The sequence below is a fragment of the Centrocercus urophasianus genome, unplaced genomic scaffold, assembly GCF_019232065.1.
Source record: "Centrocercus urophasianus isolate 14NV4802_14NV808 unplaced genomic scaffold, USGS_Curo_1.0 seq_11, whole genome shotgun sequence".
NCBI lineage: Eukaryota > Metazoa > Chordata > Aves > Galliformes > Phasianidae > Centrocercus > Centrocercus urophasianus.
The window spans coordinates 46,451,937-46,477,789 of NW_024884253.1; the positions used below are offsets into that span (position 1 = coordinate 46,451,937).

Consider the following 25,853-nt stretch of genomic DNA (forward strand, 5'->3'; position numbering starts at 1 on the left):
CGGCATTCTGAGCTTAATAAAACTGGGCATATGAGGAAAAAAAAAAAAGACCCTTGGGAAGTTACTGCTTTTCTGCTTGCTCCTTGAGCTCTTGCCATCTTTTCTGAAGTAGCCAGGGCAGAAGATGCAGCGTTGGATGAGCTTATTCAGCTTATTCCTGCTCATTCAAGACAAAACCTGGAAATCAGGAGAAATCAAAGAAGCTCATGGCATAGGCAGACGGCAAGGAAAGGGTACCTGCACTGGGCCAGTCTGGTTGAGCCACTGGGCTGCACATAGGACTGCCCGTGGCATCACCACAGTCACCTCGAGCGGGACAGCAGGGCCACGCATGGAAGCAGAGCCCCACACCTCCCAGGTACGCACCACCAGCTTCCCACGCCTGCGTTTGCCCCACTCGAACTGGAGCCCCGCACCCAAGGTTCCGGGGCAGCCATCCCCACGGGGCCCCTCTCCCAGCCGGTCCCTGGGGCTCCCCCTCGGGAAGGGGGAGCGGGGCCCCCGCTGACGGCGACCGGCGCCACGCTGAGCCTGCGTCCATCCCTCCGCCTCGGCGCTGCCGCGCTCCCCCTCGGCAGGGGAGAGGGGAACGGCGGGGGGCGGGCGGCGAGCGGGGCCGGCTAGGTCCGATCGGGCGGGGGTGGAGGGAGCGGCGCCGGGGCCGGAGGGGCGCGGAGCCACCGCGGAGGGCGGAAACAGGGTGGGGGGGATTTGCGTCAGTGAGGGAGCGGGCAGAGCGGCGGGGCGGGCGGACAGACGGACGGAGGGAGACGGCGAAGAGGGACTCGCCCCATGGAGCTGAGCCCCGGGCCCGCTGTGCCCTCGGGCTGGGCGCTGCCGCTGCTCCTCGCCTTGGGCGCCGGGCTCAGCCACGCCACCCCGCACCTGCGCTACTCCCGCCCGGGCTCCCGCAGCAAGTGAGTACCCGCGGGGCAGCGCCGTGCTCGGGCGGGGTGGTCGCACGGCTTGGGGGGCCGTTGCCGGCAGCGGGGTGAGCCGAGGCGGGCTGGGCTGCGGTGCCGGGACGTGCGGGGCCCCTCGCGCCTCTACCGCTGCCCGGCGCTGACGCCTCGTGTCTCTTCTGCCCTCAGGAACTGGTGCGCGTACATCGTGAACAAGAACGTCAGCTGCTCGGTGCTGGACGGGACCGAGAGCTACGTCCAGGCCCAATACAAGTGCGCCTGGAACGAGTTTCCCTGCCGACCGACCCCGGTGTAAGTAGCCGAGGAGGAGGCGGTGTTAGGAGGGGGAAGCGCTCAGTTGTACGAAGTCCTCCTGAAGCCTAAGCACGATCCCGGCGGCACGGAGCTGCGATGGCCGTGCTCGGGCTGCACCCCAAAGCGAGCACAGCCCGGGCGAGACGGCCGTCCTTCTCCAGCCTGCGGTCCCCGAGCACGCCCCGAAGCCAGCGCTCTCTTTTATTGCAAACATAAGGCCGCTGGAACTAATTAGAGCCACATTGAATCTGTTGGTGCGTTCGCTGTGCGAACTGACCGGGATGGGGGAGCTGTGCTGGCACACCGCGCCGTGCTGCCTGCCCGGGCCCGCGGGCCGCTGCCACGGGCGTCTGGAGCCCAGCACCTGCTGGCTGCACACCTGTGTGCTGCTCCGGGTTGTACCAGGCTGTGTGCTGAGCACGGCGGGTCTGGGGCTGCTCTGCGCAGCTGGATCAGCGAGTAACAGCAAGGGAGAGCCAGGAATGTGAGCCAGTGTGTTTGCAGCTCCTCCATCAGTTGCCCGTCCAGCAAGAAGCACAGCCAATGCAGAGATTTGTGCAGGGCGTGATGCAAAGTTGCTCGTTTGGTTTAGCTTCACGTGATCATTAAAAAGGGCGACAAAGCTGTGAAGGGTGTGGAGCGTTATGGGAACCAGCTGAGGGAGCTGGGGTGGTTCAGTCAGGTGAAGAGGAGGCTTAGCAGTGACATTATTGCTCTCCACAACTGCCTCAAAGGAGGCTGTGGCAAGGTGGAAGTTGACCTCTTCTCCCAGGTAACAGCAATAGGACAAGAGTGTATGGGAGTTGCACTGGGGGAGGTCCAGGTTGGATATTAGGGAAAACTTCTTCTCAGAAATAGTGATCAGGCAGAGGTTGCCCAGGGAGGTGGTGCAGTCACCGCCACTGGAGATGTTCACAAAGGAGGTAGATGTGGCCCTCAGGGACGTAGATGGTGAGTATGGTGAGAATGGGCTGATGGTTGGACATGATTTGAGAGGTCTTTTTCAAACTTCGTGATTCTGTTATTAACCGTGAGCACACAGCAGCCTGCAGAGTGAGCATCGCTTAGAGCTCAGCCTGCTGTGTTGAGGCTGTGTTGTCTCGCAGGTGGAGCAGGAAGTGGGGACAGCTGCACTGCTCTGTGGCTAATCTCTACCAAATTCCTTTCCTCAGTTTCCCCAGTGGAAGAGCAGCAGTATTTTGCGCTCTTTTATTGGAAAATTGAACATGATGAGTGCACTGTAAAAGTATCTCACCTTCTCCAGAAGTCATTGGGAAGACTCCCAAATTTTGCGGGGCTCAGGCTTACACTTGGACTGAGCTGATGGCAAGGATTCTTTTAGGACAAATAACTGTTTTTGATTTTGACGTGTGGGTAACTGGTTTTAATCTGACATGAGAAAGTAAGGCCATGACTGATACTGCTTGGTACCTGGTGCTACTGGAGTGAACCATGTATGATGATGGCACTGCCTTCCCGGGGCCTGGGACAATAGATGTTGGGCATTTGGCATTTGAATGCACTGCTTTTTGTTTGTTTGTTTGTTTAGAAAAATAGCTTTTCTCTTTTGGGATATATAAATACAGGAATTTGAAGCAAATAACAAAGGCAGCAGGCAGCCAAGTCACACTGCCTTGTGTAATTTCCCTTGTTTCTCTCTGGAGTATTGAACTGGCCACTTTGGACTTTTGATTGAGGCTGTGTAATGGAGCGTACACTCCGTTGCACAGTCTCAGTAGTGGAGCTGTGGAGGAGTGAGGAAGGGTTACAGCTGAGCTCTGTGGACACATAAATCAGCAATCATGTAAGTAAGGAATTTCAGAGGTGGTAAATTAGCATTTTCTTAGACCATCTGCTAGTAGATGATGAAGAAAGTGCAAAGGCATCTCTTCTGGCTTGGGAAGTTCCAGAGCCACGAACTGGTTGAACTGGTGGCAGTTTTGGCGGGAGTCAGAAGGGGAAGCCCGGCTCCAGTCGGGGACCGAACTGGATGACCTTCAGAAGTCACATCCCCTTCCAGATTACACTCTAGTTCTAAGAAATTGCACTGCCTGTCCTTCAGCTTTTCCTACATGTCTGGAGATGGCTGCTGTTGGAGATACAATATGTGGCTAAACAGACATTTGTGCTTGCCTGCTGTGGCCAATCTCATGGAACTTTTCTGTTCTTTGAGAATTGAACTAAATAGTTAATGTAAGCCTTTGTTTCCTGAATTTGACTTTCTGGTGAACGTAAGTGTAGTTTTATTCATACCCCGAGTGGCAACTGCTACCTAATTCCTCATTCTTAACATAAAATGCCCTAAGTACCTGTTGTAGCAGCAGCCAGTGAACACGGAAAGCAGCTAGAATGTCCTTTAAGTAGATCCTATGAAAGTCTTGAAATCTTATTGTGTACAAAACAATCTTCTCATAGACAGTGACTTATTTTTCTGTCTGTTGCTGGTATGCTTGTTTTCTTAGCAGCAGAGTAAGAAAATAACTAATCCAATATGTTTGAAATACATTGTTCAAATCCTGCACACCACTGTGCCCAGGAATAACTTCCTTCAGGTGGAAAGTATTGTTTAATTGAGAAGGAATAGTGGTTTGAATAACAAAATGTATTTATATGTTTGCTAGCTCAGTGCCTAGCTAGCAAATAGAATAGAACAGGAAAGAGCTATAAAAGAAACAAAGAAATGGCTGTGAGGATTTTTCTGGAGTTGTTCTCTTTTTTTTTCCTTTATATGTGGGCATAGAGAAGTTAAAAATTAACTAAATAGTAGAGATTCATTGGAATAAACAACAGTCCCTGTGTAGTCTCCTTCAGATACTCTTGATTTATCTGAGACCTCATTCTGTTACAGACATGGGGTACAGGGAGATCTGAATCAAACAAAGAATTTGACTGTATCAAAGATGTATGGGTTTTATTAGTACTTGAGCTGGGTTGGTTTTGGGTCAGTCACTGGATGAGTTGAAGAGCCCTTCTGGTGTTTCACTACAGCCTAGCTTTTGCACAGCAAGTACTTAAGTAGTTCTGCGCATTTAAGGCGCTGTGAGTATTTCACTGCCTTAAGCATACAGTGTGCTCCTGAGTTCCAAGTGTTTTTCATGTATGGGAGTGTTAGGTGTTGCAGATATGAATTACAGTCATCAGACTTTTTGTTTCAGTACAAATAGAAAGCTCTTGTGATTAAGCCTAAAAATTATATACATGCATGAGCCCATTATGTCCATTCAAATATCATTCTACTCCTAAAATGTTAAGTGGAAACTCAGGAAATAATTAAATTTCATTGTTCAAATGTTTTATAGATATTTGGACTAAGTAATATGTTTCCTTGCTGAACAGTTAGGGGATGATTAAGGCGTCAGGGATTAATGTGAGTTAGTGTGGCTGCCTAAGAGATAGGAAGAGAGGGAGTATACAAAGAAGCAGCAGAAGTGCCCTTTGAAGTATGTTCCCTTTGAAGTTCGGGGACTCCTGATTTATTTTATTTAGAAGTGTGACTGGTGAAGGAGAGAGAACCTTTGTTAGGTTCTCTCAGGCATGAAGGATACTAATATGAAAATATTAGTCTTGTTACGCACCAAAGAGAACTTTTATATTTGAAATTTAGCACTGTTTCATAAATAACTGACCTCTCCCCACTTACTGTGCTGCAAATTTCCTTTCCTGGCTTTCTTGTGAGTAGTTTAGAAACTTAATTAGCTTAAAAGCAGATTGTACAATCTCCTTGACTAGATTCTGTAAACTCTTGAGGGCTGTGGATCCGCTGTAATGCCCCATCGTAGAGGGGCTGGAGGAGCAGGGTGCCTGGGCAAGACTTTCAGGGACATGATTAGTGGGCAGTATCAGTGGTAGTTGGACAGTTGGGCTAGATGATCTTAGAGGTCTTTTCCAACCTTAATAATTCTCTGATTCTGTGTTGGACATTTCTCTGGTCAATGTAGCTGCTTTGGCGTGGGATGTTGTTACAGGATTGACTATACCTTAGATGCTCCAGCTTCTAGCCCAGCATTCTGGGGCAATTTTGCTTTCACTAGTAAAGTTAAACTGATAATAAGCCAGCCTGTGAGGTGAAAAAGGGGAGTACTTTCTGGTTTTTCATTGTTGCTCCAGAACTGGCAAGCAGGATGTCCCTGCCCGTGGAGAGCTGGAGAGTATGAGGCAGTAAATCAAACAGAAAAACTTAGACTGGGAGGAACCACTGGAGGTCACGTAATTGCCCCCGTGGCCCCCAGCTAACAGCAGAGCTAGCTTTAAAGTTGTCATGTTCCCAGGGACTTGAAGAAAGGATGTTTATCAGATCCCCCAATTCAGATAACAGTCCCCATTAATTCTGTGCATGTGCATGTAGATAAGTGTGTGCTCAAGTGAATAATGAGTCAGGTCACCTGTCTTTAGCTTGTGGGGAGTGGATTTCGTGATTTAGTGTGAGCATCTTATCTTAACGCTAACGATCAACATGTAGTAAGCAACCCAATTACTGCAGTAGGTTGCACATGCTTATAAAACTGCCAAGAAGGTTATAAATGAATCAATAGCTAAATTAGCAAACCTTTCCAAATCTCTCGTTGAGCAATATTTTCCAACTTCTTGTATTAAATAACCTTAAACAAGCCTGCTCCCAAAGCAAAGTTCAGTCATTGCCAAGGGGAAGACTTAAGGCAAAAAGACCGAAGTAACTTTAGAGGCTGTTGCTGCTGGTTTTCTGTAACCATAAATGTCAGGATAGATGACTATACTGATTAGTTACACTCGGCTTTAAATAACCAATATACAACACTTATTAATAAAAATATTTTGAGAAGTGGAAATTTTCCTGCTGGCACACAGGATGTCAGACTTCCAGTTCAGTTCAGATGGCTGTGTTGATTTATCGTTCTCTGGCAACCTCAGAGCGTCCTGGGTGGAGCACACCAGCCCTCGTCTAGAAACATATAGTAAATCCACATGTAGTTTTCAGTTCTTGAACAGTCCCAGTGTTGTTTTCTCTGAGAATGCTCACTTGATGAAAATGGAGCGGCATCAGAGCACTCAGCACCGGGCAAATCAGACCTGAGACATACAAGTCAGTACAGGATCAGACGCTGTGCTTGCCTCTGGCTTCTAGCAGTGCATATCTCATCAGAAAAACTTTCAGGATGCACAAAAAGTTGAGGGCTATTTCATGTTTCCCCTTGAAATATCTAGAAAAGTCTTTAGGGATTTATTTTTTATTCCTCCTTAGGTATTTTGTATGCAGCAGAATTTCTTTGTACAGGCTCCAGCTAGCTGTCTGCATAGGGAGTTTAGCCTAAGGGATTCTGCATTGAAAACAGTAAGGAAACTTAAACAACTTCAGAGCATACTTCAGTTTCCTGGAGTGCTTGTTTGATAATCTTTGAGAGACTGCTGAGCATGGTAAACTTTCCTGGCAGTCTCCCTGAGCTTGAAACTGTGCATCTCTACACACTCAGTGCAACAATGACTTTCTTCTCTGTGAATTGCACAGGGGATTTTAATTTCATGCATCATTCATAGTTTGTTGCTGTAATTCAGAAAGCCACACACTGTTCCTCAATTCACATTAATGTAAATAATTATACTCCTTTGTGTTCTTCTGGTTTGAGAAGTATATGACTTACAGGTCTGGGGCCTCTTCTGTTTCCAAAATAACAGATTGTTAATTTTTGGGAGCTGCAGACCCACTTAAGGTCTATTTTGTCATAAATCACCCCCTGGAAAACAAAAACAAAAGAAAAAAAAGAAAAAAAAGAAAAAAAAAAAAAAAACAAGTAAGAAATATTTTGCATCATTAGAAAGCGAGCAGTTCCTGTTTTAGACATTGCTGATTATTCCTCCCCTCTTCCCACAGTTCTAAGGACATTTGACCTCCTTGCTTTCAGTTCTCATCTTTCCTCTCCCCTCCAGGTCATTTTGACCACTTTACTTGGTAAAGTATTAGCTCTCAAAGCAAGGCTGTGCTTTGTTCTGAAGGTTGTGATCTCAGCTAATCCCACAGGCTGGCTCTTGTGTTCATAACAACGTTGGTTATCCATTCCATGTATTCAATTTGTATGTTTTCTACTATTGGCAGTAGCTCACACTTAGAAATAAGCTTGTGTCTTGGACAGTGGAAGCAAAAGGGACACTGCTGGAGCTGTTGTTTCTCAGGGAGCTTTGTCAGAAGCAGTACTCTGCATTTTCACTTGGCCTTTGCACTGGTGTAAGGTGAGAAGCTTGTTCCCCACTGCAGGCAGGAGCAGGTGAAGGTGTTGTAAGCATGGGAGCTGTTGCTGCATCCCTTTCTGTTCTGTCACTATTGAACTTCTGCACAGTGCTGTTCTACAAAACTCTTTTGGGTTCTTGGGCTCTAATATCCCATTTTAGTTTGTTTTTCTTTTGTTTTGTTTTTGTAGAGTCAAAGAATCATTAGATTTGGAAGGGACTCCTAAAGGCCATCTTGTCCAACTCCCCTGCAATGAACAGGGGCCTCTGCAGCTGCATCAGGCTTTTAGTAGCTTATTGTTGGTCTATCAGCATGTGGTTGACTGGCATATGTTTATCTTGTGACAAAATAGAAGGAAGTAATCATGTAAGAAGTACAAATCTCAAGAACAAAGCTGTGCTTTAAGCAATACCTACAAGTTCCTTAAATGCATCTTATATATTTGTTTCTCTGTTCGTAGATGATGCCTGCCTAGCTTTCAGAGGTAATAATTCAGTAACATTAAGAATATTAAAATCTACACCTGAAACTTGGTTTTCATCATTTTTTACTAGAGTTTAGTGGTCAGCATATTAAAAATAAAATCCTTGATGACTGACATATATTCCAATCTCTGTCTCTCCATGTATATATACATGCATACCTCACTGTGAGACCTATCTCACTGGAAGACCTCTTTTGCCCCTCTTATGTTTAAAAAACAAAAAAATAAAAAATAAAATCTGGTAAAATTGTAAAATTATTTTGGATACATTGAATCAATGCTCAGCACAAAAGAGAAGCATGTGAAAGATTAGGTTGTAGTGAGCTGATTTTGGTAGGGTGGTTCTCTGATCCTTTGCTGTCACCAATAGATGATGGGACAGTATTCTTTAGAGGTAAAAGAAAGCAACTTTTGTCTATTTGTCCTAAAGTGCTGATGTGCTGGGAATAGAATGGGAGGGAGGGATCTTGGAAAGCAAAACTGACCGCTAAAGTAAAAAAGCAAGGATAAAGATGAGACTTTCATAAGTCTGTAAGAAGTAACTTGGTGTCTCTAAATGCCAGATCAAAATCAATAACCATTTTTGGGTTTATTAGGATTCTTTTAAAATAGATTTTTAGCACCTTGACTTTTAAGTTAATCTGCTCCTGTCAAAACGTCTTTCCACCAGTTGCTCTAAATGCCTTAGGACAAATTCCAAGTAAAGACATATTCTTCTTAAATTAAGCTCATCTGTGGGCTAGGGCTGAAGATAGCTGCCACTCCTGCTGTGTAGATTAGCAGCTGCCAGTGCTGCAAGATTATAAATGAGCAAAATGCAGAGATGGGATTCAACTCATCCTAACTTCACTTCTTTGCCCTACGGAGATATACGTATGAGTATGGAAATTTAGATATCTGCAGTTACGGTGACTCAAGTGCAGGTCAGTAGTGTCCAACATGCTTGTTGGTTAATCATATGAAAATAGGACTTCAGGATGGGATGCTGTCCTGTTTAGACTCAGCTGGCTGTTCTGTTCCCTTAGTGGCACATGTGGTTAGTGCCAATCCATACATTGTAGGCAGCTGAAGTTCGGTGTCCTGAATCTCACTGTTAGTGACAATGACAAAATGTCTGCTTGGTTTCACTGGAGCTGGAATTTCTGCCACCTTTTGTAGGGGCTACAAGTAGGTCTAGAGAGTTGGGAAATAGAAGACGCTGGGCTAACTACTACTAGCTCAGTAGCTGTGTGGGAGGAATGGACAACTGAGGTATATTTTCAGCCGAAGCCCCTTCAGCCTGCAAAATAAAAAAAAAAAACTTTTCCAAAATGTGATTGCATTTCACTTTATCTTATAGGTAAGTGATGCGTGAGGAGGAGTTGTATGCTACTCCAGCACCCCCATTGAAGTATATTGGAGATTTGGATGACTGGGATGTGCCAGAGCATACTAGATCATTTAGAAAAAGTGGATCTACATTCAGTGAAAGCATTAAGTAATGAAGATTAGCTATCTTATATTCAATAAGACCACGATTTGCAGGCCTCTGAAGTTATGGGACCTGTTCCAATGGCTACAGAATTCTGGACTGACCTTGAAGTTTTGTGCTCAGAATAAACATTTTATACACTGCTTATGTAGAAACATGCTGATTCTGCAGTCCCTTGCTCACAGTGAGGATGTGGTGGCAGTTATCTCCTTGCATTTCCCTAAAGATTGGATGTTAATATCTAGTTACAGAACTGAGCCATATGTTTTCCCACCAGTTCCGTCCAAATGTTTCTGATTTGTTTTATCGCTGTTAGGTGACATTCCAAATATCAGTGCTAACTGCTTCCTTCTGTGGTTTAGCACCATGAGAAAATTATAGCTCATTCCATAGTCAAAACGTCTAGCTTTTGAAGCAAACATGTATTTTTAATTAAAGCGTTTTCCTAAGAAAATACTTTCCTCTCAAAGAGGAAGAGACACTGAACATTACTGCTGCACTGTACTACTTCAGTTCAACTATGAAATATTTAGTTATTAAAAATGGAGATGTACATTACTGTTCTGAATGTGTTGTCTCATTTGATCAAGGTGTTGAATTCATGGCAAAGGTAGTAGGCACTAGTTGCTAAAACTCTGTCATGGAAAGACTCCTAAAAACCCAGCTGTTCTTATTTTCTTTCTTTCAGGGAAAAATGAGACTGTTGAAATCACTCTGTTCATGCTTTCTAAAAGAATGACCTCATTAATATTATTTGACTTAATTCAACAAAAGGATATGATCATCTTCTTTAGCTGGGGGTCCTCATGGGTGGGTTACTGAGGTACAATAAATGCTGGTGGTACAAGTTTTAATAATATAATAAAAACATTGCAATCTGTGAGATACTTGTAAAAATAATTGTGACTATTAACACTTACTTGAATAGCAGAAATCAACTGGAGGAAGACTTAATGTGTTATTAAGTCTTATTAAGTTATGTTCCAATATTTGCAGGCATTAAAGTGGGGCCAGAGTTCTTTAAGTGACTTGAGGAACTTTTCTGAATCTGTTTGACTAAACTGCTTCCTTAGGTAACTGTGTAGAGATACACATCTATGAGATAAAATATGGGTATAAAATATTGTTAAAAGCTGTCCAGTTGTGTAGAGAAGCAACGTTATATTGACGTTGTCTCTTTTCCTATTCCGAGTATGTTTCGTATGCCCTGATATGAATATAAGTGAGCAATTTGATTGGAAGTACTGCAAATATAAATACAGACTTATTCAGTAGCTCCCGATCCTATGTCATTAATTATGTAGAACTGCAAATTATTTTTTGGATGTTCTCTCTACCAGAAAGTTATGTTTTGCTTTTGTTCTGTCAGAACCGTTTCCAAGGATATAATTGTGTTTGGTGCTATTACACTGTTAAATGCTGGCACAGCCCTGGAAGTCTGTGGCTCCCCTACTGAAATCCACTCTGTGAGCAAAGTTCTGGCTTTAAAAACCTCTTTTAAAAAGTTGTATAATTTGCCCATATGAAAAATATTAAGCATGATTCCTTCAGATTTTTTTCTGTTGTTCTTTTGTATGTGATAGTGTCTTGTAATTTACTTTTAGCTGAATGTTGAAGTCATCTGAAGGTGGCTGCATTGATGAACATGACAGTAGAGGAAGTATGCATAAACTTGTCTGAGCTCTGATTGAAGTGACAGAGATGGTACAAGGAAAATTGTATAATTTGAGTAATCAAATACGTATTTTGCACTACAGTTGTTTTTATTCCTTTTACAGAATTGTTTTTAGCTATAAAACATTATATATATATAATAAATATATAAAACATATAGCGTAAACATTCTCTATGGAAAGAAATAAGGAAATGCAACTTGGTGGTGTCTGAAGACAGTCAAAGTAGTTGGATTTGCAGAAGGGATTTTGGCCCTGAAAGTGTGGGAAGGAACACACACAGAGCTGTGAGCAGTGAAGTGCTTTATGGAAATCAGAGCAAAGTATGTACTACCATTTCCGGCATAGGAAAATTGATCTGGATTTTGAGTTTGTACTTCAGTAATGTGGTGCTTGTGTGAGAGATGGTAATGGCTCTTCAACCACTTCAAACCCCTAAAGCATCTAGCTAATCCTGACACTTCTCTGCCTCTAGCAGCTGGTTCAAAGGGAGGGAGTTGTACCCAAACTCCCTAAGTGAGATGTGGTTTAACATTCAGATAAGCAAGAAGGAAAAGGAAGTTCATGGGTGGCTGGGATGTTGTCCTTTACAGTGGTGCCCTCTATGCTGCACTCATCTATTTAATTTTTAAGCACTTGACCTTGAGATGTCTGCACTTTACATTTGTAAACAGCATTCAGCAGACGTTTTCATGAATGCAGTAAAAGAAACTATGAGCTTGAAACCAGCCCACAGCTGTTTCACGTATGCTATTGCAAAGGTAAAGAAAAAAGAAAAAAAAAAAGACTGGAAACTCACTTGGAGTTAATGTTCACCAAGTCAGAATCAGAAAACCTGATAACCGCAGCAGACCACCATAGCTGGGAGTGGCTGACAGACAGATTTACAGCCAGACCCACCCTTGCCTTTCTGTTAAAAGAAAAGAGAATCCAGTATGGCTTGTCAGACTGACTACTGTTTGGCCCCAAAACAGTTGTGAAAAGAGGACAATGTCTCTGGTCAAAGTAACTTATTGCCCTTTAATGAAAGGTTAAAAGGTAGATAATGGCAGAACAAGGGGAAGTGTTTTTAAGTTGAAGGTGGGAAGAGGAAGGTTGGATATCATGGGGAATCTCTTTACCAAGAGAGTGGTGAGGTGCTGGAACAGGCTGCCCAGAGAGGCTGTGGATGCCCCGTCCATGGAGGTGTGCAAAGCCAGGTTGGATGGGGCCCTGGGCAGCCTGGTCTAGTATTAAATGGGGAGGTTGGTGGCCCTGCATGTGGCAGGAGGGTTGGAGATTCATGATCTTTGAGGTCCCTTCCAACCTTGGCCATTCCATGATGCTGTGATTATAGATGAAGTGGTAACACAAAAGAGCACCAAGTATTTCCTCTGTGCAAAAATCAGAATATATTGTTGCAGAACTGGAGAAGAAACAAATTAGTATTTAACACTTTGAACTCCCCCACCCCAAATTTGTGAAGCAGCTCACCAAAAAGCACACAGCAAATGGCTATCAGATGTAGGACATATTAAAATTACGTCTGTGAAGTGGGAGATGTTGCATAAATATATATATATATAATTCTTTAATTATATACAAATGTGGCGGGAAAAGTCATGGAGATTGACAGTTAAACTCTGTTACATTCAGTACGAACTGCTTCACAGTTGGCACAATACTTTCCATCTGATAGCTAGTTACTGATTACTTTGAGACAAAAAGGGAGTTTGCATACTAATACAAGGAAACATTGAATGAAACATGGAGTCGATTCTTTGTGATAGCACAGCTGTTTCTGGTTCTGCACTGTATTCTGTGTCCTAAAAGACATCCTGTATGAATGAAATCTGTTGGAGAGCTCTTGTTGAGCCCTTTGCTGCTGCCTTTTGTTTCTTGTATGGTATTACTACTCCCAGGGCACCTCAGTTGGGAAGCATGTCTGTCTTTAATGGAAGCAAACTGAAATGGTCTTCAAAAAACAAGTCCTAAAAACTGTAGGCACTATACAATTAGTTTTATTCACAGAAAGGAATTGGTATGAGGAATTGGGATAACTTTTTGTTTATGTTGAAGAATGTGTTCCTGGTGTACCACTCCTGTTGTATTTATTTTCCTCATTTAGTCCATATTTATTCCATATTCTTTCTTTATTACATATTTACTTTTATCAATCCAAATAAGCTATTCCTTAAGTTGGTGCAGTTTTTATAAAAGAAAACAGCTTCTGAAATTTGGCTTGGGGGGATTCTATATTATACGTGCATAAGGAAAACTGTGAAAATAGTCTTGGTTAAAGAAAGTTGTACAGTTAGAAGCAGTTTGCTATTTAATAACTTTTGAGCAAATAATTAGGGATCCTTGAAGTTGTATGCACGTAACGTGCAGAGGTTTGTCTGCAAGACCCTCTTGAGCTTAACTGGAACAATGAAGTGAGGAAGAGTTGCTTCCTTCACTGGCCCTTGCCTTTCTTCCAGCTCCTTCTTTCATGTCCTTATCTGACTCATGCTTTCAGTGTTTTGTCTTTTCCTGGAATAGTCTTCCTGGCTTTAACTGCTCTGTACACACAGATCATGAGGAATGTTTAAGTGGTGACTATGGAGAGACAAAGCTGGCAGAAACATTTTGTGATATCATGTTACTGCTGGAGGAGCCTCATGGGTTGGTTTGTGATGACAAGTAGTTAGAGGAGAAAAGTTTTGAATTTATAGAGTAATCCATACTCTGGCAGTCACTGTTACTCTCAGCAGTGTCTGGTGGATGACCCTTCCCCCAGCACGTTATCCCACTTGCTCTGGCCATGCTTGCTCTCCCTGAACTGGCCTTGGTTAAGTGCAGGTAACTTTAAAACCTGGACAAAAACATTTGTTCGTTTGGTGTTCCAAGAAGAAAATGAAGTACATGTGAAATGATTTTAAAGGGAAAACAGTCTTGATTTTAGGTTTGATCTGGATAACAGATGAGATTACAAATAATTTAAAATACTCTCTGTTTTGGCAGATACCGAACAAGTTTCAGACCTCGCTACACGGTTGCATATAAGACTGTGACAGAGCTAGAATGGAGATGCTGTCCTGGGTACAAAGGAGAAGACTGCAGAGAAGGGCCATCGGAACAGCCTAGGGCAGCTCGTCGGCCCACAGCACCAGCAAAAGCTATTGTGAAGAAAGGCTTGGGTAACTTTTTCTTTCAGTTTTGGTATGCATGATCATGTCTGGTTTCTTGCTTTTGTCCTCTTAACAATCGTTATGGTTTTGATTAAACTCAACTGCTGGCAGGTACAGGATCTGTATGCAAGATACTGTGTGGCAGGAAAATAATAGCCAGGCAACAGTATTAAGATTACTGAGAATTTCCTGAAGAACAACGGAGGGATGGGTGTGGAACACTGGCCAATAAATGCCAGCTCTCTGCTCATGATTCAGGGAAATATTAAGGTCTTTTTCTTTTTTTTTTTTTTTTTCTTTCTAGTAGTATGAAGAGATTTTGTGTTTGTTTGTTTCTTCAGTCTTTGGAAAGAAAGATATATTTGAGAGGAGCTGCTATTAAAACAAAAAAGAACGTACTAATTTTAATACTAGGAAATTCTTCCTAGCAGTTTCACAGTGCTTTGTTTGTTCAAGGGCTTGAGCAGATTTTACATATTAATACTAGATTACTTGCCTTAAGTAATGGGTAAGGGAATAATAAGCCTCAAATGCTGAAAAAATACCTTAAAGAATGAATTATGTTTGTATGAGATACTGTATTCTTAAAGGGTAAGAGGAGTGTTCTTACTGTAGTATTATGACTTTTACCATTAAGAAAAGATGATGAAAAGATGTTTCCTTCTAAAGGGCTTTTTCACAGCATCACAGGAGATTAATATCACATATAGCACTTAGTCAGATTTCCAGTGGCTTTTTTAATGTAGTTGAATGAAGTGGTTTGAATACATGGCTTTAAATTATTCCTATAGATTATATACATTCTTTAAAAATAAGGCTTTTAAATATTTTAGTAGCCCACCTAAAATATTACTTCCAAAGGTGTTGCACAAAGGTTGATAATAAAACACAGCAATCTCTTTAGTAACTTGTATGCTGCTTATATAGAGAGATTTTCTTTCTGCTCCTACAAAAAATCCCCAAAAAACTGTTTCCGTGAAAACATGGACCAATGTGTATGTAGTAGCTACACTCCATATGTTCATACTTCTTCAGTATTAAATTGGCCACCATGCCAGTCTTGAATATCCTTTATGCTGTCTTCAAGCTGAAATCCAGTTTAAAACTAAGAATAATTCCGATCTCGTGGCTTTCAGAGCCTATCTTAATGTTGTCTTACCTTGCAGCTTGGAACCAGTGCTAGGATTCTTTAGTCTGAAAATTAAACTGTTAACAATTCTTGAGCGCAACGTAGACACAATTTGACAGGAGACTTTTCTTATTCTTAGCTGTTTACTTGTCATCTGAAAGAACTCTTCTGATGCTAAGAATTTGTGTATCTGTTTTCCATAATAAAGTATATTTTCTCCTTCACTTCTGCTTCTTAACTTCATTTTACTTGTTCCTGTAACGGAATGCCTTAACTGTGCAAAGGTCTTTGAATTTTGAATTATAAGAAGGATATAGTGCAAAATCAGAATTGGGACTGTGGATGCTGTTGTTACAGAATTTGCTTCTTAGTGCATAATGGCACAGAGGTATGTAAATAAATAGTCTGCTTGTACTTTTTTCATTGGAAGTGCGTAGCGCCAGTGTTAGTTTAGTTTTGGATAGGCAGAGATTATGCGTTGTTTACTATTTAAATATGTATCAAGTTAGGGCTAGGGTTGCATAATTTTGCAATGAGTGTGATAACAAGAGTGAAGAACTCTATCCAGTATATGCATTTGAACTCAACTCAGCAAAATACTGGAGCACAAAGCCTCTTAATGCACATAGGTTGTTGCTACTCAAATCTTCAATGGAAATTTAAGAGTGGCACATGCTAAGTTATTGCTACAGAGAATACCATTGTTCTAAGAAAATTGTGTCTTGACACGTATAAATCTGTAACGTTGTATTAGTGATTTTCTGCTTGCTAATTTATTTAACAATTAGTATCATGGCAGGAATTGGTCAATGTTATAAAACTTCGAGTTTGAAAATATTTGGTAGAATTTTAATAACAAACTACTGAAAGAACTGACAGGAAAAGGAACTAACATTGTGCATTCTAGAACATTATTTGGATTTCAGCAAAAGTACAATCGTTTTCCGTTGACTGAAACAGACACAGCTAGGAATACTTATGTAAAGACTTTGTCTGCTATTTCTTTGAAACAGATGCTGAACCAACAGAAGTGCCAGAACCTCCACCACATGAGAAGAAAATGCAGTTTTTTGAGGAAGAATTATTTAGACTTACGCGATCGGTGATAGAACTTCAGTCCTCCTTGGCACGTGTGAACGAAAATCTGAAGCTGACTGTTCAAGAAGATGCCAGTAAGATGTTGGTCACTTGGCTGAACAACCTTTATGATCGCCCAGAGCCTGATAGTGCAGTTAGTGGTGAAACAGATAGTATTCATCTGCCTGGACTCAGCAATAAAGATCAGAAGGACCCTTTTCTTGATTTTGAAGTGGAAGATCTGAAGTCTGAGCTAGCTGAGGTCAAAGAGGCCTTGAAGAACAGGAATGATAAGCTGGAAGAACTGAATGGTAAAGTAAAAGGCTATGAAGGACAGTTAAAACAATTGCAGGAGGCAGCACAGGGACCCACAATAACAATGCCTAGTGACAATATATATCGGGAATATATAGACTCAAGATTTGAGTCTCTCAGACAGGAATTGCTGGAAGGATTTGAAAAGAAAATGGCAGATCTGAAGAACTCTTGTGAATACAAACTACAAGATATCCAGCAGCAGTGTGATGACAATGAAAATAACTGTTTAGGTATAATAGATGTTATAAAAGGCAAAGAAAATGACTTGAAGAAGGAGATAAATTCTCTCCGTACTCAGATTCCATCAAACCATTCCAGTTGCTGCAAGGAGAGTGAGAGAAATGACTTGGACCAGCAGATAAAAGATTTAGATAAGAAGCTTGACAGAGTTGTGGAAGCACACAGGATCTTGAACGTGAGAATAGATAATGAAATCAGTCGATTGTCAACTCCAGATTTGGAAGACATGTTTGGTGAGAGGCTGGAGGAGCTAGATGCAAGGATGAACATCACTGAACGAAATGCTGAAGAGCACTGCTTTTACGTTGAGGAAACTCTCCGAAACACTATAGCTGTTGAGGCAGATGAGCTGAGAGACTTGTTTGACCAAAAACTGCGGGCACTAGAAGATAGGCTGGGTGGCACTATTTTAGAGATGGCTAATACCACAGACCCAGATGGAATGTACATGAATCCTGTGCCTATCATGCCCAGTGACACTGGGTTTGCAAATGAGCAATTTACAGCAGAGATGAATCTCATGAAAAACAAACTGCTGTCCCTTGAACGCCTCTGTGGGCAGAAGTGTCAGTCTGTACCAGAAGGTATGGAGAACCTTCAGAAAGAGCTAGAAAATTGTAATAACAGTTACAGTCACTTGCTTATGAAAACAGAGAACAACTCTGCTCTTCTGCAATTTTTAAATAGCTCTCTTAATGAGAAAATTAAGGGCAACCAGCGTGACAACCAGAAAATACAGAGAGATTTACGTGTACTCCGGTATAGTCTAAATGTCATGGATAAAGATGTGAAGAATATTCAAGATGGCTTGAATAATTGCAAGGAGCAACTTCTGGGAGTCAACTCAACCTGTAGAAAGACACAAAGAGGTGTCTACCGAAAAATTGATCAAATGCAGAAGACATTTGCAAATCAAACCATTCATCCTAGTGATAATTGCTGCAGTGAAGTGAGAGAGAGACTAGAACAATTAAATGACCAAATCCTGAATGATCATAGCAAGTGTAAAGAAAAGACCCATAGTATGCAGGACGGCGTTTCAGATGTTGAGAGCAGAGTCTCACGTGTTGAAAAGGTTTGTGGCAAGCTGGACTCTGTTTCGGGTAGCTTGCAGAAGATAAAAGAAGGTCTAGATAAGCACGTGAGCAGCTTATGGAACTGCATACGTGAAATGAATGGAACTATATCATCTCATTCCAAAGATATTTCTGGCCTCAAAAATTCTGTCCAGCGGTTTTATAGTCAGGTCTCTAAAATTACCACAGACATGGAAGGCATGCTGAAATCACAGTCTGACACAAGTAAGTTTTCCTGTCTTTTTAATGCCGTTTTATTTGCTTTTAACAGGCCTTCTTTTCAGAATCATATATAGATTAACTAAACAAAGGAGGAAAAAAATAATTTTACACCATTACTGCTTTGTTTTTACAACTGCAATTTTGACTCTTTGCTTTAGAACACCATTGAGAACTTTGACTGCTTTTTAAAAGCATTCTTAAAAGAAAAAAAAGTACCATGTACTTTCATGCCTTCTTTAAGCCAGAATAAGTAATATTTTTAGATAGTGTATTTAAATGAGTTATAGTTAATAGTTATCTGTGGGTGTTATTCCAGTTAATTTTGTTCAGCTTTATTTTTCGTATGTGTGTATATGTGAAATTATGTGTGAGAATCCCCCAGCTGATTCCTCCAGGGGAATTTAAGGGTAAGTTGAGAAAACTGAAGACAAAGGAATTTGAATTTAAGATAAGAAAGATTCCCTGTAAGTTTTTTCCACAGCATGTGTTAATAATTATAACTCAGCATCAACTCTTTCATGTGCAGCTTTCACAAACAAGCTCTGGCATATTTTGAGGTGTCGATTTAACACTTCATAGCCCTGCCAGAAGTTTGCATTCCCACAGTGTAGTTGGCAAGTTGACAATATGCTTACGTCACCACTGGCGTTGTTTTCACGTCTCGGCCATTTCTGTTAGTCATCCAACTTGTTAGCTCAATGTGCCTTCCCGGTGAGTTTCAAGTTTGTGTCAGAGTGGTTGAGAAGCAGAGGCACATCCTGTTTGGATCATAATACCATGAAATGGTGACTTCTGCATGTCAGTGAACCTGGCTATGATGGTTTTAGAGACCTTGCCAAATGCCAGTCACTCCCCTCTGCAGTTCTTGCCTAAAATTTCAGCAATGTTTTTTGAAAGAGTCGAAGTTTTCTGAAGCAAGTTGGTTTCCTGTTTCTGTTTCCATGAGGAAAAAAAAACATAGGAAGTTCAGACTATTCTGAAATTTCACTTTTCAGTTGGTTGTGTAGTGCAGGAGATGCTTCTCGTTTTAATTCGGTGTATATCTGAGGTAAATTTGACACAAGGCAAATTACTGTGTCAAAAATCGAGATAGAGGTGCCATGTTTGGGTCTGTCCAGTCCTGCTGGAGTATTAATTCTTGGATGAAGTTGGTGTCTTCAGAGGGCAGAATGCATTCGGGTGGTGAGAGAGCAGTATGAAAGAGGCCAATTTCTGTGTCTGGCCCTAAATCTGAAGAAAAGGTGCTAAAAGAAAACCTCATAAGTTGTTGGAGCTGGTGTTGTTTGGGAAAAATCTGATGCATAACTGAGAGTCTGCTTGTGTGCATGGAAAAGTTTCTTCAGGAAAGATCCAAAGTAATTTCTGTTGGGAAGAATGCTTCTCCCATCCCCAGGCAAAGACTTGAAAGCTTGTGCTAGACGTGTTTGTTTTGAGTGTTTGATTAAGACCAAATGCATTGCAGTACTTAACACAAAATTCCTTCTGAGGTGAGAAGCTCTTGTATTAAGTACTAATTAATTTAATTATTTTTAATTCTCTTCCATTGAAGGCAGAAGTGAGGAGGAATAGAAGAGGTCCAAAATTCTTGGATATTCATAGTAAAATCTTCTCTCAACATCTATTACAGCATTATAAGGCATTAAAAAGCCTAAGCTTACCTGGGCTGCCATAGCATAATTCAGTTTCATAGCAGAGCTGTTCTCTGTATCCACCACTGGGTTTTAAGGCACCCAGGGAGAAGCCCAGCTGTTAGAGCTGGGAAGTGGAGTAACCTGGGCGGCTGGTTCTGCTTCAAGCTGCTTCTGGCCCCTCAAGGGTTCATGCGTTGATCCTCGAATGTTTCCAATTAAAATAATACTGTCTAGCACAGCAGTCTGGTAAACTTTGATAATTGGAGGTCCAGAAAGATTTTGGCAAAAGAGCCACTTTGGAAAGCAGTTTGGGAGCCCCGTTACGGGAGCTGGGCACGGCTCTAACGGTTTTTACTTTCATGTGTGACTGCGGGATCCTCTCTGATACCTATGCTGATTGGAAAGGTTTTCAGTTCTGGCTGTAGATCAGTGCTAAATTTCTTCTGTGCTATTTGCCAGCATATCATAGCATTCAAGTGATATCATTTGACTTCAGAAGGACCAGAACTGGAACAACTCATTACTAATATATGGTTGTTGGGGGTGGTAAGGCAAGGATACTTCAGAAGGAATACAACTTCAACTCTTATCACTTAATCTAGGAGCATTGCTATATTTTCTTCCGAATTTTTTATTCAGATGTTTTGAATTCAGAGTCCAAACTAAGACACTGCATTAGAGAATGGCTGCACATGACAGCACATAGAGACCCAGAGGCCAGAAGCATGTGGTATTAGTTTGGATTTCTGGTGAAGATTGCATAACATTGTTCTGTTAGCATTAAACAAGGTGATGGCAGGTGGTGGTCTGCTCCAAGCACATAAATGACTGCATATGATGTATTTGCCAAGGTAATGCAATCCAGCCATATTTTGTCCAAAATAAAATGATCGCTGCCCCCAGCTCTTCATCTTATACTATAAGTCCTTGCAGAAGAGCTTCTCATTGCAGTCTGTTCCTCTGTGCAGGCACAATTGTTCTTCGAATGTTGTGAAACTAAGTGGTGTCAAAGTCAGAGGTTTCTTTTTTGCTGCTGGCTTTTCATGCAGATTCATGAAGCTTTTTGGTGGATGGAAGTATAGTCTTAAAGCCAGCTGCTTGCAGTTTGCTTTGGTTACCGTTATTTGACCTGAGCTGCAATTCCTCTGGTGATTGTAGAAGAGTTTGAAAAATAACAGCTAAACATCATCTGCTGGACTTACAATGTAAGAAACAGACCGTACACTCTGCATTACGTCAGTGAGAGATAACATTAACTGTTAGCATTGTATCACAAATTAGGGTCATAGAATTGCAGAAAGGTTTGGGTTGGAAGGAACCTCAAAGCCCACCCAGTCCCACCCCATGCTATGGGTAGCGCTGCCCCCAGCAGCTCAGCTGCCCAGGGCCCCATTCAACCTGGCCTTGAGTGCCGCCAGGGACGGGGCACCACGGTTTCTCTGGGCAGCTGTGCCAGCACCTCACTGCCCTCTTAGTAAAGCATTTTTTCCTGACATCTAACCTAAATCTCCCCTTTTTTAGTTTAAATCCAGGGCAAAGAACTCATTAAGTACCTCAGCTTTCTTCATGTCTAAAGAAGCCAGTTCTCCTCATTTCCCAGAGGGTGCACTCTCCTTTGCTTGTCTCTTAGAACTGATGTAAAATCAGCCAGCAAAACTCAGGAAGACTTTTTTAGAGGGCATATATAGCAAATGAATGCAGGTGTTACGAGACTGTAACTTTGGATAGCCTTATAGTGATTTGGAAAGCTTATGTGAAGTTCTTATGAGAGGTATGGAGGGCCTGGGTCCTGCTGCAGACTCTGGTGGAGTGTCTGGCATGACGAGTTGAATTGGGTAGTTTGCAAGGGGACGTTTGTCCATTTCTCACTCCCATCCCTTTGCCTAAAGTCATGTTTCAGTTTTAAATTTCAACAAATATATCCAGTGCTAATGTACTATAGCAGTATAGTTGGAAATTTTTTACTATGCTGAAATGTGCATTTAGGCAGGAACTTTTTTTTGTTAATACCATTCTTGATGTAGACATAATTCAGCTTCCCACTTCAGAGGATATTGTATCCTTAAATTTAATCTGGGACTTCATTTATATGAATACATCATAATTCCTATAAGGAATTTAGAACTGGAACAGATCTCAAGTGTAACTGTGTCAGCCCTGATGTCATATGCATTGGCTGCCCTGCTGGAAAACTCTCTTAATGGTATCTCTTCTTTTTAAACAATAAAGGCACTTTGGGTAAATTATATCCTGGGGTTCTGTCTTTGTTGTTAGAAAATATTAGTAATGGGAGCACTTAGAATTATTAATTCATTGCTTTTCAAAGGAGAGGAAAATCCCTAAGCCAGTGTCCATTTACTCTTTTTCTTCTGTGGATTTATTTTTTTTCAAGCTCAAGGCTTGGATATGAACAAGTCTGCTCTGTGCTGGGTGTTGAGGGCAGAGTAGAAGGAAGAGATGTCAGCAGGAGTGACGTGAAGGAAGGAAGGAGAGCATGGGGCGGGGGATGAAAGCACTGGTGGGAGGCAGCTGTAAAATACAGGCTGGCTTGGTGCAGAAAGCCCAGGCTGGACTAATCAAGGGAGTGTTCACAGGTTGCTTTGACTGTTGCTCATCCCATCCCTGTGGCACAGGCTGAGGAAGTGGGCAGTCTGTAGTATTTCAAGTGCAATGTGGAGTTTTGTCCACGTGGCTCAGTGTCTGAGTGGTAAGATGGTCCTGAATTGAGTCCCATTTAATTCTGAAATACTTCCATCAATGTGCATGCAGCAATTCTGTGTTAGGCAAATAATTCTCGGTTATTTTCTTCTTCAAATGTTCCAAAGGGCGACCAGAAGCACCGCGGCAGGCAGTGCCACCGAGACCTGCGCTGCAGCCCCAGCCTGGCGCACCATTGCTGCCCTCCAGGCCCAGGATCCAGTCCCCACGGCAGCGGCCCCCGCTGCAGCCGCCACAGCCCAGGCCTGCACGCCCGGGGCTGCCTGGCTCAGCCCTGACTCCATTCCTGCCTGGCACGACCGGGATCATCCTGGAAACCGGGGAGGCCGGACCTCCTGGCACGGTGCTGATGTCAGGGAGAGGCCGGCTGAGAAGCGTCGATGGTCAGGCTGGTCAGAGCACCATGCCCATTGCAGAGGGGTACGCTGGAGCACCAGGTGAGAGTCAAACGAATAGTGAACTCTTCAGTAAGACCCATGGACACGCCAGGTCTTTTCTGGGGGGGCCTTCCTGTTCACCCGTTACAGCTATTTGGAGCAGGCTTATGGCAGAGGTGATTTGTAATGGAGCTTGGCAGCCTCCAGCTGGCGATGGAAGCATGCTCAGTACCAGTTTTGTTACCTTTGTCAGGGCTGTGCAGAGCATGATGTCAGTGGGGCTGACGTAAAATTCTTGGTGAGTACAGCAGCATTTGCCACTAGGGAGAACTAACTTTTTCTTCCTGTAGTGCTTATAGTGTATTAGAATAAGAATTTAGTTTTCTTTGCCACAACCACCACAGCTTAACGATAACCTGAGCATTTTGTAGGAGATGCTGTTTGTTAACTATTTCAGTAGGCTATTTTATGCTAACAGAGGATATTTTTCTAGAAGAATGCAATGATTCTCTGTCATAATGTACTCAGTTACATACCATTGCAACACATATTACTTTTCCTTTTCAGGATATCCAAAGTTATCACCTCCAAACATAGACTCACAAGGTAAGATCATTGTTTCCTAGAAATTCTTTGCACAGGTGCTTTATTTCAGACTCTGGAGAGTGCTGGCTGGGAGAACAAAGTGATGTTGAGGAAAATCTGATGCGTTTTTTGTTCTACCCAGGCATTAAATCTGCATCTTTTGAAAATTTGATCTTAAAAAATAATTCATTTGGGGCTCTTGTTGCTTATTTTGTGAGGTTGTTTTTTTATTTTTTATTATAGTTTCTGTTTCCTAGTAAATGTCAGGACTGACTTTGTTCCTTTTAAGTGAAGAAATAGATAATTCTTTCCAATGAATTTAATATTTCTTTAGTAAGATATTAATAAGGCTGATTCTAAGGTCTTGAAGCACTGTTAGTAACTGAGATAGCACGTGAGTTGGTCCTCCTCACGGGGGAGTTTCTGCCTTTGTTGAAAAGATGACAACGTGTTCCTGACTACAGTGAAAGTAGGAGTGTTTCCCACTGTCCACCACCATTTAGAAAGATGTAAAATGCAGTTTTCTATGTTAGGTGTGGCTTTATCATAATTGTCCATATAATAATTCACTCATGGATTTGTGTGATAAACAGGTATATTACCTTTGTGTGGGAGACACTAGTTGGCCTCAATAACTATGTTGATGGGGTGCTGCCTGCCCTGCAGCCTCACACCCCGGATATTATCAAAGTCTTGTGAATGATATCCTGTGAATATTCCCACCCTTTCTTCACAAAGAATGATTTCATCTAAATTTGTTTAAGGAAGTATCATAAGTAGATACAAAATCAGGGCTTGATGGCATCCAAAATCCCAACCTTGGGTTTTAGTTTAGTAGCCTTAAAAAAATCACAGGTGCTCTTTCTGAAGGCTGGTCTGAGGACTGACAAGAAGAGCTGTGAAGATTCGATGTCATAATTCTGATACCTATACTTTCTAATTAAAAATCTATCAGAGCCTTGAAGCAATCTTGAGGATTGCAGTGGCAAGAAAAAGCAGCAATAGATAAGGCTTCTGGAAAAGGATGTGAAGAAAAGCTCATTTATCTTGATGCCAGCTAAGTCAATATAAATGCCTAGATTTTTGTGATAAATGGATATCCTGGGGCTTTATTCTTCTCTATACAAACTTCTGCAGTTATAGGCAGTAGTATTTTAATAGGTTTATGCTAAAAATGTATGAACTTGTGCATGTTGAAAATGTTGGAAGGACAGGGTGGGGTAGCTGATGTGCATGATTGCTGCTTGGTGGGACGTGTTGCAACGAAGGGTATCACCCTGAGATCTACAGAGAGACAGGCTCAACCAAGGAGCTATTTCTCCTATCTATGCCTCTGAAGACTATCTCAATATAAGACAGACCTGCTGATCTGTCACACTTCACCCAAAATCCCCTGCACACCCTGAGGTCAGATAAGGTCGTAGAAAGCAGTTAGTATGGTGTGGTACAAATGTGATGTGGCACAAATAGCTATTTTACTTATTGGAGTTGGGGCATTTACACCCACAGACCCTAATCATACGAGTGGGGACTGCTTATAAATAGCAGTGACAGAGGGCTATTTGGGGCAGAACACAGCAGCTGAAAAAGTTGTAGAAATTAACAGCTGAGGAAGGGAAGATTTGGAGTTTATTGGAGGAAGGACTTAGGTAAGATGTTGAGGAATCTTTCATCCCTAATTCTAGTTAATGATGTCTTTGTCAGCCTTCCACATTTTACGGTACTGAAATGGTAATTTGAAAGATCAAGCCTTGTACTGTAGAATCATAGAATCATGGAATCCTCAGGTTGGAAAAGACCTTAAAGATCACTGAGTCCAACCACAACCTAACCAAACTACCCTAAATCTGACAACCCTCTGCTAAGTCATGTCCCTGAGCAAAGTCCTGTAATTCCTAAAGCAGAAAGCATGTATTATTAAATTGGCCTTCTAAGCACTCCCTTTTGTTTCTGATTCCCTTTCATTTCTGTTTCTGAACAACAAGTTTATGATAAAGGTGAGCTAAATACCAGGACCAAAGTTCATCCGCTTAATCTCTTTTACTACAAAAAGCGTTGAATCAACTGTTACTGAAAAAAAGCATCATGAGCAGATATTGAAGCATGACAATTTTAGAGCCATGAGAACTTTTCTTTACTGACATTTGCAGAGGCAGAGGTCATAGATTGGCTGATGAACTGGTCTGGGAGCCAATTAAAAAGTGCTTGAAGATCCCCAGTCACACAGATGGGCAAAGACAGAGCCAAGAAGAGGATTTGGACACTCTGATCAGCATACAGAGGATCA

General features: G+C 42.0%; 1 protein-coding gene across 1 annotated transcript in view; it reads left to right on the forward strand.

Annotated features, from left to right (window-relative positions):
• The first annotated feature begins 792 nt into the window (after window positions 1–792).
• EMILIN2 (elastin microfibril interfacer 2) overlaps window positions 793–25,853 on the forward strand; it is a 33,827-nt gene continuing 8,766 nt past the window's right edge. Inside the window, exons 1-6 of the mRNA XM_042808732.1 lie at window positions 793–917; window positions 1,092–1,214; window positions 14,027–14,202; window positions 16,336–18,258; window positions 22,712–23,041; window positions 23,549–23,587. Coding sequence (XP_042664666.1) covers window positions 793–917; window positions 1,092–1,214; window positions 14,027–14,202; window positions 16,336–18,258; window positions 22,712–23,041; window positions 23,549–23,587 — 2,716 coding nt within the window. The remainder of the gene's footprint in view (window positions 918–1,091; window positions 1,215–14,026; window positions 14,203–16,335; window positions 18,259–22,711; window positions 23,042–23,548; window positions 23,588–25,853) is intronic.